At 41.1% G+C, this 18,980-nt stretch overlaps 1 protein-coding gene across 1 annotated transcript in view; it reads right to left on the reverse strand.

The window, feature by feature from the left end:
• Positions 1 to 18,980, reverse strand: part of FAM120C (family with sequence similarity 120C) — a 129,469-nt gene that overhangs the window by 85,638 nt on the left and 24,851 nt on the right. Inside the window, 4 exon segments of the mRNA XM_033201008.1 lie at positions 10,390 to 10,412; positions 10,415 to 10,517; positions 17,166 to 17,248; positions 18,845 to 18,979. Coding sequence (XP_033056899.1) covers positions 10,390 to 10,412; positions 10,415 to 10,517; positions 17,166 to 17,248; positions 18,845 to 18,979 — 344 coding nt within the window.

The raw sequence follows: 18,980 nt of genomic DNA on the forward strand, positions 1-18,980 counted from the left end.
ATCAGAGCGCCCCTTCTCCTCCAAAGGAATGCAGCTCCTCGCCAGCAATGGAACAAAGCTGGACGGAGAATGACTTTGACGAGTTGAGAGTAGAAGGCTTCAGACGATTGGTAATAACAAACTTCTCCAAGCTAAAGGAGGATGTTCGAACCCATTGCAAAGAAGCTAAAAACCTTGAAAAAAAGATTAGACGAACAGCTAACTAGAATAAGCAGCATAGAAAATACCTTAAATGACCTGTTGGAGCTGAAGGCCATGGCACAAGAACTACGTGACACATGCACAAGCTTCAGCAGCCGATTCGATCGAGTGGAAGAAAGGGTATCAGTGATTGAAGATCAAATGAATGAAATGAAGCGAGAAGAGAAGTTTAGAGAAAAAAAGAGTGAAAATAAATGAACAACGCCTCCAAGAAATATGGGACTATGTGAAAAGACCAAATCTACGTCTGATTGGTGTACCTGAAAGTGATGGGGAGAATGGAACCAAGTTGGAAAACACTCTTCAGGATATTACCCAGGAGAACTTCCCCAACCTACCAAGGTAGGCCAACATTCAAATTCAGGAAATACAGAGAACGCCACAAAGATACTCCTCAAGAAGAGCAACTCCAAGACATGTAACTGTCAGATACACCAAAGTTGAAATGAAGGAAAAAATATTAAGGGCAGCCAGAGAGAAAGGTCAGGTTACCCACAAAGGGAAGCCCATCAGACTAACAGCAGACCTCTCAGCAGAAACCCTACAAGCCAGAAGAGAGTGGACGCCAATATTCAACATTCTTAAAGACAAGAATTTTCAACCCAGAATTTCATATCCAGCCAAACTAAGCTTCACAAGCGAAGGAGAAACAAGATCCTTCACAGACAAGCAAATGCTGAGAGATTTTGTCACCACCAGGCCTGCCTTACAAGAGCTCATGAAGGAAGCACTAAACATGGAAAGGAATAACTGGTACCAGCCACTGCAAAAACATGCCAAATTGTAGAGACTATCGATGCTAGGAAGAAACTGCGTTAACTAATGAGCAAAATAACCAGCTAACATCATAATGACAGGATCGAATTCACACATAACATTAGCCTTAAATGTAAATGGGCTAAATGCTCCAGTTGAAAGACACAGACTGACAAACTGGATAAAGAGTCAAGACTCATCAGTTTGCTGTATTCAGGAGACCCATCTCACGTGCAGACACACACATAGGCTCAAAAAAAAAAAAAAAAGGGATGGAGGAAGATCTACCAAGAAAATGGAAAACAAAAAAAGCAGGAGTTACAATCCTAATCTCTGATAAAATAGACTTTAAACTAACAAAGATCAAAAGAGAGAAAGAAGACCATTACATAATGGTAAAGGGAACAAATCAACAGGAGGAGCTAACTATCCTAAATATATATGCACCCAATACAGGAGCACCCAATACAGGAGCACCCAGATTCATAAAGCAAGTACTTAGAGACCTACAAAGAGACTTAGACTCCCAAACAATAATAATGGGAGATTTTAATACCCCACTGTCAACATTAGACAGATCAACGAGACAGAAAGTTAACAAGGACATCCAGGAATTGAACTCAGCTCTGCACTAAGCGGACCTAATAGACATCTACAGAGCTCTCCACCCCAAAACAACAGAATATACATTCTTCTCAGCACCACATCGCACTTATTCCAAATTTGACCACATAGTTGGAAGTAAAGCAAATGTAAAAGAACAGAAATTATAACAAACTGTCTCTCAGACCACAGTGCAATCAAACTAGAACTCAGGATTACGAAGGTCACTCAAAACGGCTCAACTACATGGAAACTGAACAACCTGCTCCTGAATGACTACTGGGTACATAATGAAATGAAGGCAGAAATAAAGATGTTCTTTGAAACCAATGAGAACAAAGACACAACACACCAGAATCGCTGAGACACATTTAGAGCAGTGTGTAGAGGGAAATTTATAGCACTAAATGCTCACAAGAGAAAGCTGGAAAGGTCTAAAACTGACACTCTAACATCACAATTTAAAAAGCTAGAGAAGCAAGAGCAAACAAATTCAAAAGCTAGCAGAAGGCAATAAATAACTAAGATGAGAGCAGAACTGAAGGAGATAGAGACACAAAAAAACCCTTCAAAAAATCAATGAATCCAGGAGCTGGTTTTTTGAAAAGATCAACAAAATTGATAGACCGCTAGCAAGACTAATAAAGAGAAGAGAGAAGATCAAATAGACACAATAAAAAATGGTAAAGGGAATATCATCATTGATCCCACAGAAATGCAAACTACCATCAGAGAATACTATAAACACCTCTACGCAAATAAACTAGAAAATCTAGAAGAAATGGATAAATTCCTGGACACATACACCCTCCCAAGACTAAGCCAGGAAGAAGTTGAATCCCTGAATAGACCAATAACAGGCTCTGAAATTGAGTCAATAATTAACACCCTACCAACCAAAAAAAGTCCAGGACCAGATGGATTCACAGCCGAATTCTACCAGAGGTACAAAGAGGAGCTGATACCATTCCTTCTGAAACTATTCCAATCAATAGAAAAAGAGGGAATCCTCCCTAACTCATTTTATGAGGCCAGTATCATCCTGATACCAAAGCCTGGCAGAGACACAACAAAAAAAGAGAATTTTAGACCAATATCCCTGATGAACATCGATGCAAAAAATCCTAAATAAAATACTGGCAAACCGAATCCAGCAGCACATCAAAAAGCTTACCCACCAGGATCAAGTTGACTTCATCCCTGGGATGCAAGGCTGGTTCAACATTCGCAAATCAATAAACGTAATCCAGCATATAAACAGAACCAAAGACAAGAACCACATGATTATCTCAATAGATGCAGAAAAGGCCTTCAACAAAATTCAACAGCCCTTCATGCTAAAAACTCTCAATAAACTAGGTATCGATGGGACGCATCTAAAAATAATAAGAGCTATTTATGACAAACCCACAGCTAATATCATACTGAATGGGCAAAAACTGGAAAAATTCCCTTTGAAAACTGGCACAAGACAGGGATGCCCTCTCTCACCACTCCTATTCAACATAGTCTTGGAAGTTCTGGCTAGGGCAATCAGCCAGGAGAAAGAAATCAAGGGTATTCAGTTAGGAAAAGAAGAAGTCAAATTGTCCCTGTTTGCAGATGACATGATGTATATTTAGAAAACCCCACTGTCTCAGCCCAAAATCTCCTTAAGCTGATAAGCAACTTCAGCAAAGTCTCAGGATACAAAATTAATGTGCAAAAATCACAAGCATTCTTATACACCAGTAACAGACAAATAGAGAGCCAAATCAGGAATGAACTTCCATTCACAATTGCTTCAAAGAGAATCAAATACTAGGAATCCAACTTACAAGGATGTAAAGGACCTCTTCAAGGAGAACTACAACCACTGCTCAGTGAAATCAAAGAGGACACAAATAAATGGAAGAACATACCATGCTCATGGATAGGAAGAATCAATATCGTGAAAATGGCCATACTGCCCAGGGTTTATAGATCAATGCCATCCCCATCAAGCTACCAATGACTTTCTTCACAGAATTGGAAAAAACTGCTTTAAAGTTCATATGGAACCAAAAAAGGGCCCGCATTGCCAAGACAATCCTAAGTCAAAACAAAGCTGGAGGCATCACGCTACCTGACTTCAAACTATACTACAAGGCTACAGTAACCAAAACAGCATGGTACTGGTACCAAAACAGAGATATATAGACCAGTGGAACAGAACAGAGTCCTCAGAAATAATACCACACAGCTACAGCCATCTGATCTTTGACAAACTGAGAGAAACAAGAAATGGGGAAAGGATTCCCTATTTATAAATGGTGCTGGGAAAATTGGCTAGCCATAAGTAGAAAGCTGAAACTGGATCCTTCCCTTACTCCTTATACGAAAATTAATTCAAGATGGATTAGAGACTTAAATGTTAGACCTAATACCATAAACCCTAGAAGAAAATCTAGGTAGTACCATTCAGGACATAGGCATGGGCAAGGACTTCATGTCTAAAACACCAAAAGCAACGGCAGCAAAAGCCAAAATTGACAAATGGGATCTAATTAAACTAAAGAGCTTCTGCACAGCAAAAGAAACTACCATTAGAGTGAACAGGCAACTTACAGAATGGGAGAAAATTTTTGCAATCTACTCATCTGACAAAGGGCTCATATCCAGAACCTATAAAGAACTCAAACAAATTTACAAGGAAAAAAAAACCCCATCAAAAAGTGGCAAAGGATATGAACAGACATTTCTCAAAAGAAGACATTCAGACAGCCAACAGACACATGAAAAAATGCTCATCATCACTGGCCATCAGAGAAATGCAAATCAAAACCACAATGAGATACCATCTCACCAGTTAGAATGGCTATCATTAAAAAGTCAGGAAACAACAGGTGCTGGACAGGATGTGGAGAAATAGGAACACTTTTACACTGTTGGTGGAATTGTAAACTAGTTCAGCCATTATGGAAAACAGTATGGCAATTCCTCAAGGATCTAGAACTAGATGTACCATATGATCCAGCCATCCCACTACTGGGTATATACCCAAAGGATCATAAATCATGCTGCTATAAAGACACATGCACACGTATGTTTATTGCGGAACTATTCACAATAGCAAAGACTTGGAATCAACCCAAATGTCCATCTGTGACAGACTGGATTAAGAAAATGTGGCACATATACACCATGGATTACTATGCAGCCATAAAAAAGGATGAGTTGCGTCCTTTGTAGGGACATGGATGCAGCTGGAAACCATCATTCTCAGCAAACTATCACAAGAACAGAGAACCAAGCACACGTGTTCTCACTCATGGGTGGGAACTGAACAATGAGATCACTCGGACTCGGGAAGGGGAACATCACACATCGGAGCCTATCATGGGGAGGGGGGAGGGGGAGGGATTGCATTGGGAGTTATACCTGACATAAATGACGAGTTGATGGGTGCAGCACACCAACATGGCACAAGTATACATATGTAACAAACTGCACGTTATGCACATGTACCCTAGAACTTAAAGTATAATAAAAAAAAAAAAAAGAAAAAAGAAAGAAAATGTGGCACACATACACCATGGAATACTATGCAGCCATAAAAAAGGATGAGTTCGTGTCCTTTGTAGGGACATGAATGAAGCTGGAAACCATCATTCTGAGCAAACTACTGCAAGGACAGAAAACCAAACACTGCATGTTCTCACGCGTAGGTGGGAATTGAACAATGAGAACACTTGGACACAGGGTGGGGAACATCACACTGGGGCCTGTCGTGGGGTGGGGGGACAGGGGAGGGATAGCATTAGGAGATATACGTAATGTAAATGATGAGTTAACGGTGCAGCACACCAACATGGCACATGCATGTATATGCAACAAACTTGCACGTTGTGCACATGTACCCTAGAACTTAAATTATAATTTAAAAAAGTAATTAAAAAAATAAAATTTATATGGAAAGACAAAGGAACAAGTATAGATAACACTGAAAAATAATAAAAGTTGGCTGGGTGCAGTGGCTCATGCCTGTAATCCCAGTATTTTGGGAGGCCAAAGTAGGAGGATTGCTTAAGCCCAGGAGTTTGAGACCAGCTTGGGTAACATAGTGGGACCTTATCTCTACAAAAAATTTAAAAATTAGCCAGGCATGGTGGCACACACCTGTAGTTCCAGCTACTTGGGAGGCTGAAGCAGCAGGATCAGTTGAGTCCAGGAGGTTGAGGCTACAGTGAGCCATGTTTGTGCCACTGCACTCCAGCCTGGGTAACAGAATGAAACTCTGTGTCTAAATGAATGAATGAATGAATGAATGAATGAATATGGTGGAATCACTAACCAATTTTAAGACTTATTATAAAGTTATAGTAATCAAGACAGTGTATTACTGGTAAAAGGATAGACACATAGATCAACTGAACAGAACAGAGTCCAGAAATAGACCAACACAAACATGGTCAATTGATTTTTAACAAAAGTGCAAAGGCAATTCAATGGGGAAAAGATAGTCTTTTCAACGAACTGTGCTGAAACAATTTGACATCCATATGAAAAATACAACCTCTCATATTTTATACAGAAATCAACTAAATATGGATGATTTGTTCTAAAATGTGAAGTATAGAACTATGTAATTAAAAACAAAAAAGCATGCTGGGTGTGGTGGCTCATTCCTGTACTCCCAGCATTTGGGAGACCTAGGCGGATGGATCACCTGAGGTCAGGAGTTCAAGACCAGCTTGGCCAACAAGGTGAAACCCCGTCTCTACCAAAAATACAAAAGATCAGCCAGGTGTGGGGGCGCGTGCTTGTAATCCCAGCTACTCCGGAGGCTGAGACATGATAATTGCTTGAACCCAGGAGGTGGAGGTTGCAGTGAGTCAAGATAGTGTCACTGCACTCCAGCTTGGGTGACAGAGTGAGACTCTATCTCAAATAAATAAATAAATAAGAAAGAAAAACAGAAAGTAGAAGTGAGGTGATGAAGGGAACGTCATTATTTGGAAAGCCTCACATTTAGACGCACACATTGTGCTGCTGCTACAGCTCTAATACCTGCCACTTTCAGAAGTCAACATGTGGCAAATGTCGCTACCCTCCCAAACATAAAATAAAGTATAACTAGAGTGCCAAGGCTAAAAGACAAAATACCACCAGGAGTGGTATAATTAGGTAGCTAAAAATTGCATACCATGAATTCAGGCACATACTCTGTGAAGGAGTAACACCTATACCCAAAGGGGCAGCTGTAGCAGCATCCAGTTCATTTTAAGAATTTCATGATTGGTCACGCAATAAATGTTTTGTTTTTTCTTTTTTTGAGATGAAGTTTCACTCTTGTTGCCCAGGCTGGAGTACAATGGTGCAATCTCGGCTCACTGTAACCTCCGCCTCCCGGGTTCAAGCGATTCTCCTGCCTCAGCCTCCCGAGTAGCTGGGATTACAGGCACGCGCCACCATGCCCAGCTAATTTTTTGTATTTTTAGTAGAGCTGGGGTTTCACCATGTTGGCCAGGCTGGTCTCAAACTCCTGACCTTAAGGTGATCCACCCACCTCAGCCTCCCAAAGTGCTGGGATTAAAGGTGTGAGCCACTGCACCTGGCCAATGTTCTTTTTAAAAAATATTTTTAAAAAAGAAAACAGAAGAAAATAGTCATGCCTGCAGTTGGGCAAAGAGTTCTTAGACATCACACCAAAAGCATGGCCCATAAAAGATAAACGCTAATGAAAATTGTAAAACTTTGCTCTGCAAAAGATGCTGTTAAAAGAAAAGACAACTGCAGACTGGGGGAAAATATTTGCAAACCAGGTATCTGTCAAAGCACTCATATGCATTATAAAGAACTCTCAAAACACAACAGTAAGTAAATGAACAAACCAATTAAAAAAAGACGCAAAAGACTGTTCATGAACAAACCATTTGCCAAAGAGGATATATGCATGAAGTATGCTCAGGACAAAAATGTTGGCCAGGCGCGGTGGCTCACACTTGTAATCCCAGCACTTTGGGAGGCTGAGGTGGGCAGCTTGCTTGAGCTCAGGAGTTTGAGACCAGCCTAGGCAACACAGCGAAACCCTGTCTCTACGAAAAGTACAAAAATTAGCCAGGCATGATGGTGTGCGCCTGTAGTCCCAGCTACTTGGGAGGCTGAGGCGGGAAGACTGCTCAAGCCCGGGAGGCGGAGGCTGCAGGGAGCCGAGATCATGCCACTACACACCAGCCTGGGCAATAAAGTGAGACTGTGTCTCAAAAAGAAAAAAATGTTCATCATTAGTCACTTGGGAAACATAAATTAAAACTATGACGAGCTACCACTACACACCTATTAAAACAGCTATAAAAAACACTGACAATCTGTTGTATAACATGGGGGCTACAGTTAATAACAACGTGTTATATTTTTGGAAATTACTAAAAGAGTAGATTTTAAGTGTTCTCACCACAACAAAATGAAAAGCATTTGAGGTAATATATATGTTAATTAACTCGATTTAGCCATTCTACGATGTATACGTATTTCAAAACATGTTGTATGCAATAAATATATATAATTTTCATTTGTCAGTAAAAAAAAATAAATGGAAAAAAACTGACAATACCAAATGCTGGTAAGGAATGGAACAGCTACTTTGGCAAGGTCTTATAAATTTAAACACACACTTACCACATGACCCTGAAACTCCACTTGGAGGTATTTACACTAGGGAAATAAAAACTTATGTTCATACAAAAACCTGTACACAAATGTTTATAGCAGCTCTATTCATAACACCATAAAGTGAAATCAATCTAAATATTCTTTAAGGGGTGAATGGATAAACAAACTGGGATATCCATACAATGGCTATTACTCAGCAATAAAAAGGAATGAATTATTGATACAGGTAACACGCAACAACTTAGAAGAATCTCAAAGGTATTATGTTGAATTAAAGAAGCCATTCTCAAAATATCACGTACTGGGCTGGGCGTGGTAGCTCAAGCCTGTAATCCCAGCACTTTGGGAGGCCAAGACAGGTGGATCACCTGAAGTCAGGAGTTCAAGACCAGCCTGGCCAATATGGTGAAAACCCCTCTCTACTAAAAATATAAAAAATTATCCAGGTGTGGTGGTGGGCGCCTGCAATTCCAGCTACTCTGGAGGCTGAGGCAGGAGAATCGCTTAAGCCAGGGAGGTGGAGGTTGCAGTGAGCCGAGATCACACCATTGCACTCCAGCCTGGGCAACAAGAGCGAGGCATCGTCTCAAAAAAGAAAAAAAAAAATCACATACTGTATGATTCATGTGATATTCTTCAGAAGACGGAACCATAGTAACAGAAAATGAACTGCTGGTTGCCAGGGGTTAAAGGTAGGTTTGGGTGTTATTACAAAGGGATAGCATGTTTTTTGGGGTAGTACAACTGTTCTATATTCTTATTGTGATGATGGTCACATAAATCAATACATGTGTTAAAATTCACAAGTCGGCTTGACTGTATGTTAATTTTAAAAATAAGTGAGAAATCCAAATTGAAAATATAAATCAAATTGTTAAAAATAAAACTAACTTATTTTCATAACTTTTAATTTCATTTTGTAGAATAAAATCCCAGTTGAGCTCTTTTTCCACTATTAACAATGAAATTTTCATTTTTGTGTTATGTAGACTCTAAGTAGTCTTTTTTCTTTGCTCATTATCTTCCATTGAGCAAGAACTCCTTTATGTTAAGATACACAGATGCTCCTTGATTTATGACAGGGTTATGTCCCAATAAACCCATCACAAGTTGAAAATATAGGTCAACAATCCATTTAATACACCTAGCCTACTGAACATCATAGCTTAGCCTAGCCCACCTTAAATGTGCTCAGAATACCTTACATTAGCATACAGCTGGGCAAAATCATCTAACACAAAGTCTATTTTATAATAAAGTATTGAATATCTCATGTAATGTACTGAATACTATACTGAAAGTGAAAAACAGAATGGCTATATGGGTACTCAAAGTACAGTTTCTACTGAAAGCATATTGCTTTTGCACTACTGGAAAGCAGAAAAATGTTAAGTTGAATCAACATTAAGTGAGGGATGTGTACATTTTTAAAAATTTACTTTCAAATTTTTTGGGGGGAAAGACAAAGTCTTGCTATGTTGCTCAGGCTAGTCTCAAACTCCTAAGCTCAAGTAATCTTCGTGCCTTGGCTTCTCGAAATGCTGGTATTACAGGTGTGAGCCACCATGTGTACACTGAAACAAAAAAAAGACTAGAAGGACATATGTCAGAGTGGTAACTATAGCAAGCTGTTTATGGGTAATGAGATTTTATATGATTTGTTTTCATTTTCTAAATTTTCTAGAATGGGCTTATATTACTTTACTGATTTATTTTTTTAAGATGAAGTTTCACTCTGTCACCCAGGTTGGAGTGCAGCAGCGCAATCTCGGCTCACTGCAACCTCCGCCTCCCGGGTTCAATCAACTCTTCTGCCTCACCACACCCAGCTAATTTTTTGTATTTCTAGTAGAGATGGGATTTCACCATGTTGGCCAGGCTGGTCTTGAACTTCTGACCTCAAGTGATCCACTCACCTTGGCCTCCCAAAATGCTGGGAGTACAGGTGTGAGCCACTGTGCCCGGACTAGAATGGGCTTATATTACTTCAATCATCAGTAGAAAAAAAAGTAAAGGACACTTTCAATCCAGGCTATGTAATGTTTTTTAAAGGAAATTTTGGAGCTCTGGTTTGTAAGCATGGAGAAGACAAGCAGCTAGGAAAACTTAGGTGTCACAGAAAAGATCAGGGACCTGTTGGTGTTGCTGAAGAAGGTAAGAAAATTGAGGACTCTTAGGACGGGAATGCTAACTTACCTGAGACTGTTTGAAAACATCCTTCCAACTACATCTAGGTTTGAGGGATCTTTGATGGAACTGACATACTCAGAAACAGCCTTGATCACCACGTCACAGGGAGGAAGAACCAGCTGATGAGCTCGAACCTAGAAAAGGCAAGATAAGCAAGGGACGCTGACATCAAAGATGGATCACTAAGAAAAAGGGTGAAGTTGAGGGGGGATATGGAATCCAAATTTGGTAAATCCACAGAGAGACAATTAAAATATTTTCTTTAAAAATAGTTTCACCCCTTCATTCTCAGTACAGAACATTTGGAAAACATGGAAAAGTATAAAGCAATAAAAACATATCATCCATCTTCCTACAGAGATAACTACTGTATATGACACTCACAATTAATCAGGCTTCCTTTCATGAGACATTTTGGTTTTTTTGCTGTTAAATGTAATATTATAATGAGTTGACAACATTTGGATTCTGATTTGAACTAATCACAAAAAGCCATTTTTTTTTTTTTTTTTTTTTGAGACGGAGTCTTGTTCTTTCGCCCGGGCTGGAGTGCAGTGGCCGGATCTCAGCTCACTGCAAGCTCCGCCTCCCGGGTTTATGCCATTCTCCTGCCTCAGCCTCCGGAGTAGCTGGGACTACAGGCGCCCGCCACCTCACCCGGCTAGTTTTTTGTATTTGTAGTAGAGACGGGGTTTCACCGTGTTAGCCAGGATGGTCTCGATCTCCTGACCTCGTGATCCGCCCGTCTCGACCTCCCAAAGTGCTGGGATTACAGGCTTGAGCCACCGCGCCTGGCCACAAAAAGCCATTTTAAGACAATCAGGAAAATCTGAAAATGGACTGGATATTAAGATGATACCAAGAAATTAGCATTAATTTTGTCAGGAGTAATAACGGCATTATGCTTATGTAAGAAACCGCCCAAGTATTTTAGAGATGTGTACTGAAGAATGTGAAAGGGATTTGCTTTAAAAAACATTAGCAACTACAAAAAAAACCAGAAAATGTGGCAAAATATTGGTAACTGTTGGATCTGGAAGATGTTACAATGGTGATTTACTATATATTACTTTTCCTGTTTTTGTGATGCCTAAACTTTTTTTTCTTTTTGTTTTTTTTTTGAGACAGAATCTCACTCTGTCATCCAGGCTGGGGCGTAGTGGTGCAATCTCAGTTCAATGCAACCTCTGCCTCCTGGGTTGCAGCGATTCTTCTGCCTCAGCTTCCCAAGTAGCTGGGATTACAGGCACACACCACCACTGGATTTGCTCATAAAATATTCCCACTCTGAGATTATACAAAATTTCCCTCATGGTGCCGTCTATTATTATTATTATTATTATTATTTTGTTTTTGAGATTGAGTCTTGCTGTCGCCCAGGCTGAAATGAAGTAGGGATTGTCTAGAAAACAATTATGTGCACACATGTGCAGTTCCTGAGTTCAAGTAATTCTCCTGCCTCAGTCTCCCAAGCAGCTGGGATTACAGGCACCTGCCACCATGCCCGGCTAATTTTTGTATTTTTAGTAGAGACAGGGTTTCACCATGTTGGCCAGACTGTTCTTGAACTCCTGACCTCAAGTGATCTGCCTGTCATGGCCTCCCAGAGTGCTGGGATTACAGGCATGAGCCACTGCACCTGGCCCTTAACACATTTTTAAAGAAAAAGTTTTTAATGCTTTCATAAATTATAGGTATGACGTCTTGCCCACTTTCCAATGATTTAATTACAAGCTTCCTCAAACTGTAATTACTGAGGCAGAGGGTATAAATTTCCTAAAGGTTTCTGAATTTTTATAAATTGTTTTGCCAAAAGGCTTTATTATTCATTCCTTAAATATTTACTGCCTACTATGTGCCAGGCACTGTCCTAGGCACCAGGGAAATAGCAGTGAACAAGACAGACAAAAATCTCTGCCCTCACGGGAGCTTAAATTCTAGTGTAGATGTGTTGGGATAGGGTGAGGGGAGTTAAACAAACTAAGTAAGTAAAATGTACAGTGTAGGCTGGGCGCGGTGGCTCACGCCTGTAATCCAGGCACTTTGGGAGGCCAAGGTTGGCGGATCATCTGAGGTCCGGAGTTCGAGACCAGCCTGGCCAACATGGTGAAACCCCCTCTCTACTAAAAATACAAAAATTAACCGGGTGTGTACTAGATGTAGAGTACTAGATGCAGATAAGTGCTGCGGAGAGAAGAGTAGAGAAGAAGCTAGGGAATGCAAGTATGTATGTGCATACATGTGCACATAATTGTTTTCTAGACAATCCCTACTGCAGATAAGTGTGTGCATATAATTTTTTATAGGGTGATGAGGAAAAGCCTCACTGAGAACAAAATTTTAGAAAACCTTCAGGAGTGAAGAAATAGCTATGAGGGGAAAAGTATTCCAAGTGGAGAGAATGATAAGTGCAAAGGTTCTAAGAGCAAAAGAAAGAAAGAAATCAGAGATATGAGAGGGGGCCAGACAGTAAAGGGCTTTGTAGGCCAGGCCATGGTAAGGATTGGCAGAGTGACATGAAGAGCTATTGGAGAATTTTTTTTTTTGAGACAGAGTCTTGCTCTGCCACCCAGGAGGAAGTACAGTGGCATGATCTTGGCTCACTGCAACCTCTGCCTCCTAGGTTCAAACAATTCTCCTGCCTCAGCCTCCCGAGTAGCTAAGGTTACAGGCACGCAACACCAGGCCAGCTAATTTTTTTTTTTTTTTTTTTGAGACGGAGTCTCGCTGTTGCTTGGAGTACAGTGGCATGATCTCGGCTCACTGCAACTTCCACCTCCTGGGTTCAAGCGATTCTCCTGCCTCAGCCTCCTGAGTAGCGGGGATTACAGATGCACACCACCACACCCAGGTAATTTTTGTATTTTTAGTAGAGATCAGGTTTCACCATGTTGGTTGGGCTGGTCTTGAACTCCTGACTTCACAATCTGCCCGCCTTGGCCTCCCAAAGTGCTGGGATTACAGGCGTGAGCCACCACGCCAGCCATTTTTTAAGTTTTTAGTAGAGATGGGGTTTCACCATGTTGGCCAGGCTGGTCTCGAACTCCAGACCTCAAGTGATCCGTCCGCCTCAGTCTCCCAAAGTGCTGGGATTACAGGTGTTAGCCACAGTGCCCTGCCAAGGATTTTGAATGGAGAAGTGACAGGATCTCAGTTTTTTTTTTTTTTTTTAAGGGTTGCTCACCTGTTATATTGAGAATAAAATGGAGGTAAGGGGAAGAGTGTAAGTAGAAGACCAATAGTTAGTAAGCTATTATAATAATCCAGGCAAGAAATAATGGTGCCTTGGTCAGGGTAGCAGCAGTGGAAATGGTAAGAAGTAGGTATATTTTGAAGGGAGAACTGATGGTATTTGCTGACAAATGAGATGTGGGGTATGAGAGAGAGAGGGGGATGTCAGGATGACCCCCAAGGATTTTAACCTGAGAAAACGGAAGGATGGGCTGAGTACAGTGGCTCACGCCTGTAATCCAGCACTTTGGGAGGCCAAGGTGGGCAGATCACTTGAGCTCAGGAGTTTGAGACCAGCCTGGCCAACATGATGAAACCCTGTCTATACTAAAAATACAAAAATTAGTTGGATGTGGTGGTGCCCGCCTGTAGTCCCAGCTACTCAGGAGGCTGAGACAGGAGAATCACTTGAATCCAGGAGGTGGAGATTGCAGTGAGCTGAGAGTGTGCCACTGCACAAATCCAGCCTGGGCAATAAAGCGAGACTCCATGTCAAAAAAAAAAAGGAAAGAAAGAAAATGGAAGGAGGAAGCTGCCTTTAACAAAAATGAGGAGGGCTGTGGGAGAAACACGTTTAGGGAGAAGATCAGGAATTTCCACTTGAACATATAACTTTGAGATGCCTATTGGATATGTAAATGAAAATACTGAATTGGCAGTTAGATATTAGAATCTGGAGTTCAAGGGAGAGGTCAGAGCTGAACACATAAAACTTAGGAGTCATCAACAGGCCGACGGTATTTAAAATCATAAAACTATATGAGATCAATCGTATGTGGAGACAGAAAAGAGAAGGGGCCGGGCATGGTGGCTCACGGCTATAATCCCAACACTTTGGGAGGCTGAGGTGGGAAGATCGCTTGAGCATAGGAGTTTGAGACCAGCCTGGGCAACATGGTGAGGTCACGTCTCTACAAAAAATACAAAAAAAATTAGCCAGCCATGATGGCATGTGCCTGTAGTCCCAGCTACTCAAGAGGCTGCTGTAGGAGGACGAATTGAGTCTGGGAGTTTGAGGCTGTAGTGAGTCATGATCGCCCCACTGCACTCCAGCCTGGGCAACAGAATGAGACCCTGTCTCAAAAACAAACAGACAAACAAACAAACAAACAAACAAAACAAACCAGAAAAGAAAAGAGAAGGGAACCAGGATGGAACTCTATTCCACCTTTAACAAGTGGAAAAGACAAGGAAGCAGTAACGGAGACTGGGAAGCGGCAGTCAGTGAGGTAGGAAGAAATAAGAAGAGAGTAGTGTCCTTAACGCCAAGTGAAAAAAGTGTTCTATGGAAGAATGGGTGAGCATCTGTGTCAAATGCTGCTGACTGGTCAAGTAAAATGAAAACCGACAGCTGGCCACTGGGTTTATTAACTGAGAAGTTATATTGGTGACCCTGTCGAGAGCAATTTCAGCAAATCAACTGAAAAGCAAACAGGGGAAGGAAACAGTAAGAAACTCACGTGTAGACAAGTCTTTAGAGGAGTTTTCTATAACGAGAAATATAGAGCAGTAGCTTGGGTGGGGAGAGTGAGATCGAGAGGCTTTTCTTAAAAAAATAAAGTTGTATTTTTAAACTTCATAGATGCATGCTTATACAATTTGGAAAGAGCCAATGAAAAGAGGAAACTTGATGATGCAGGAGAAAAAGGGCGAGAACTGCTGAACTGATGCTCTTAAGTTGGCCAAAGGAGATGGGAGCTGTGCCCGATAGTCCCAGCTATCAGGAGGTTTAGGCAGGAGGATTGATTACTTGAGCTGTGATTGTGCCACTGCACTCCAGCCTGGGCAGCATAGCAAGACCCTGTCTCTTAAAAATTTTTTTTTTAAATAAACAGAGATGGGACCTAGTATAAGTAGAGGGACTGGCCTTAGATAGGAACATGGACAGGTCATGCACAATTAATAGGAGGCAGGCAGAATATGTGGCTGCAGAGGGGATAACACCTTCCTGTAGGTGAGGTGAAGAGGGGCTAAGAACTCGTTGAAGTTTTCTTCCCATTGCTTCCATTTTCTCAGTAAAATAGGAAGTAAGGTCATGAACTGAGAGTGAGCACATGAGGAGAAATATTAGAGGCTTGAAGACAGAGAAGGTATGAAACAGTCATCTAGGAGAATGAAAGAACGAGGGAAATAGAATACAGTCACCTGAAGTGTATGCAGGTATCAGTCTCACAACAGTCTTTTTTTTTTTTTTTTTGAGTCAGAGTCTCATTCTGTCACCCAGGCTAGAGTGCAGTGGCGTGATCTCAGCTCACTGCAACCTCCGCCCCCCGGGTTCAAGTGATCCTCCTGCCTCAGCCTCCCGAGTAGCTGGGACTACAGGCACGTGCCACCACACCCGGCTAATTTTTGATTACAGGCATGAGCCACCATGCCCTGGCTGCAACAGTCTTGATAATAGTGGGTAAACTAATTTTTCAATATTTTTCAACTGTTAAGTTAAAAAAAAAAAATTCACACTGGCCGAGTGCGGTGACTCATGCCTGTAATCCCAGCACTTTGGGAGGCTGAGGTGGGAAGATCACTTGAGGCCAGGAGTTCGAGACCAGCCTGGCCAACATAGTGAAACCCTGTCTCTATTAAAAATACAAAAATTAGCTGGGCATGGTGGTGCACGCCTGTAATCTCAGCTACTCGGGAGGCTGAGGCAGGAGAACTGCCTGAACCTGGGAGGTGGAGGTTGCAGTGAGCTGAGATTGCAACACTGCACTCCAGCCTGGTGACAGAGTGAGACTTTGTCTCAAAAAAAAAAAAAAAAAAAAAAAAGCCAGGTGTGGTGGCATATGTCTGTAATCCCAGCTACTTGGGTGGCTGAGGCATGAGAAATGCTTGAACCCAGGAAGTGGAGGTTGCAGTGAGCTGGCTGAGATTGTGCCACTGCATTCCAACCTGGATGACAGAGTGAGACTCTGTCTCAAAAAAGAAAAAGAAAAATCACACTTATCATTTAATTTACACGTCTGATCAATAGTGAGGTTGAACATCTAGTCATTGTATTTTCTCTCTTGTGAATTTTCTGCTTCTGTCCTTTGTTCATTATTTCATTATTGGGTTATCAGTATATTTCTTTATAGATTTGTATGAATTCTTGAGATATTAAGGGTATTGATCATAACCAATTTTTTTCTGTCTTTTTGTTTTAGATGGAGTCTTGTTTTGTTGCCCAGGCTGGAGTGTAGTGGCACGATCTTGGCTCACTGTAATCTCCGCCTCCTGGGTTCAAGCGATTCTCCTGCCTCAGCCTCCTGAGTAGCTGGGGTTATAGGCGCCTGCCACTATGCTCGGCTAATTTTTGTATTTTTAGTAGAGACGGGGTTTCATCATGTTGGCCAGGCTGGTCTTGAACTCTTGACCTCAGGTGATCTGCCTGCCTCGGCCTCCCAAATTGCTGGGATTACAGGCATGAGCCACCGCACCTGGCCATAACCAATTTTTTTTTCTTTAGTATGTATGTGAAATATTTTAATATAATATAAGATAATTATTCCATCAAACTCCAATCAAAACCTCATATCCCCTAATCTGTATAGGCAAGAAATAGGAAACATTACCTTAAGTGATGCAAGAGGATGTTCTGGTCCCAAGAGGCTCCAGTGAAAAGCAGCCAGGTCCTCATCTGGGAGGATGTGGTTACCTATAAAGTATATTTGTCATTTATTGACTATACAAATGTTTTCTTAGAACCTCCAGCCATGAAAGGGGTTCTGGGGGAGAAAATGATCAAATAATCCACATAGGTCTATATTCTTAATGTAATACAGTAGCTCTGTGTTGATCACTTAATATGTTTCATGTGTATATATGTATCATCTTTATAATGACTATATATGGTAATATCATTTCCATTTTACAGATAAGGAAACTGAGGTTCAGATAAGTTTGGTGACTTGGCCCAACGTGGTCTGGCCAATAGGTACACACACCAAGATAAAAAGCTAGGAATGTAACTCCAAAGCCCATGCTATTACTTATCCCCTGAGTCACGTTGCCTTCTATAACAGCAGCCACCAATTACTAACTGCCTAATGAGTGCTGAGCATTTTGTATACCTTATTTCATTTCACTTTACCAATAACACCATGAGGTATTATTATCCGCATTTCACAGATGAGGAAACTGAAACCAGGGAGATGTCACTTCAGTGATTTGCCGATGGCCTAATTCCAAAACTTGTGCTGACTCTATTATATTATCCAAACTCATGTCCTTTGGAATTATAGAGCAAAGGTCACGCCTGAGACAGAATATTAACCTTCATGTGCTAAGTACTTGAATAACCAATTCAAAACATAATCAATTCTCTGCAATTTACTTTGAAACACATCTTTAAGAGATATATTGGGCCAGGTACAGTGTCTCACGCCTGTAATCCCAGCACTTTGGGAGGCCGAGGCAGGTGGATTGCTTGAGGTCAGGAGTTCAAGACCAGCCTGACCAACGTGGTGAAACCCTGTCTCTACTAAAAATACAAAAATTAGCTGGGCATGGTGGCGGGTGCTTGTAGTCCCAGCTATTCAGGAAGTTGAGGCAGGAGAATCTCTTGAACCTGGGAGGTGGAGATTGCAATGAGCCAAGATCGTGCCACTGCACTCCAGCCTGGGCAAAAGAGCGAGACTCTGTCTCAATAAATAAATAAATAAATAAAATAAGAGATAGATTGATGGATGGGTAAAGGAATGGACAGATATATGATAAGGCAATTATAGTAAAATGTTAATGGCAGAATACAGGTGGTGGATATAGAGTTTTTACTGCAAAGCCCTTTTTCAATTTTGCTGTGTATTTGGAAATTTTCATAAAAAATACTAGCACAAAAGAAACAAAGAGAAAAACATAATCAATAATTTGTCTTTCTGATCCAAACTGAGACACTGGGCAAGAAATGTTAATGCTCTGTGTGGGGAACCAAAGTTGTTTAGGGCTAATAAAACATTTGGCTTGAGAATACTCTGCATAAAAGAGTTATAAAATGTAGCAAAAGAAGGTTTACAGGAATCTAAATAATGTTCTGGAATAATCTGTAGCAACCCACAAAACAAACATGCTGAGTTTTAGTGTGCTCTATCAAGAAGCCCAAAAACCATGCTGAGTTCTCCCCAGCAGTGTTTAGTGTGAAGACTTTTTAAGAAGACAAATCTAATGATGACAGGCTAAATCACTCTAGTCCTCATCTCTTAACACCAGAAGAGGAAACTACCAATCACTGCAGTCTTTTCTTTGGATGACCTACCTAGCAGTGCAGCAAATATGGGGAAATTCATCCTCTTCAGGCCCAGCTGCTTGGCTACTTCTTGCATCAGGAACTGGTTGGTAGTGAGGTTCTTCCCATTCCAGCTCAGTTTCAGAGCATGGGAACTGTAGTAAGA

This window comes from Trachypithecus francoisi, unplaced genomic scaffold (genome assembly GCF_009764315.1).
Source record: "Trachypithecus francoisi isolate TF-2019V2 unplaced genomic scaffold, Tfra_2.0 Lachesis_group6, whole genome shotgun sequence".
Classification (NCBI taxonomy): domain Eukaryota; kingdom Metazoa; phylum Chordata; class Mammalia; order Primates; family Cercopithecidae; genus Trachypithecus; species Trachypithecus francoisi.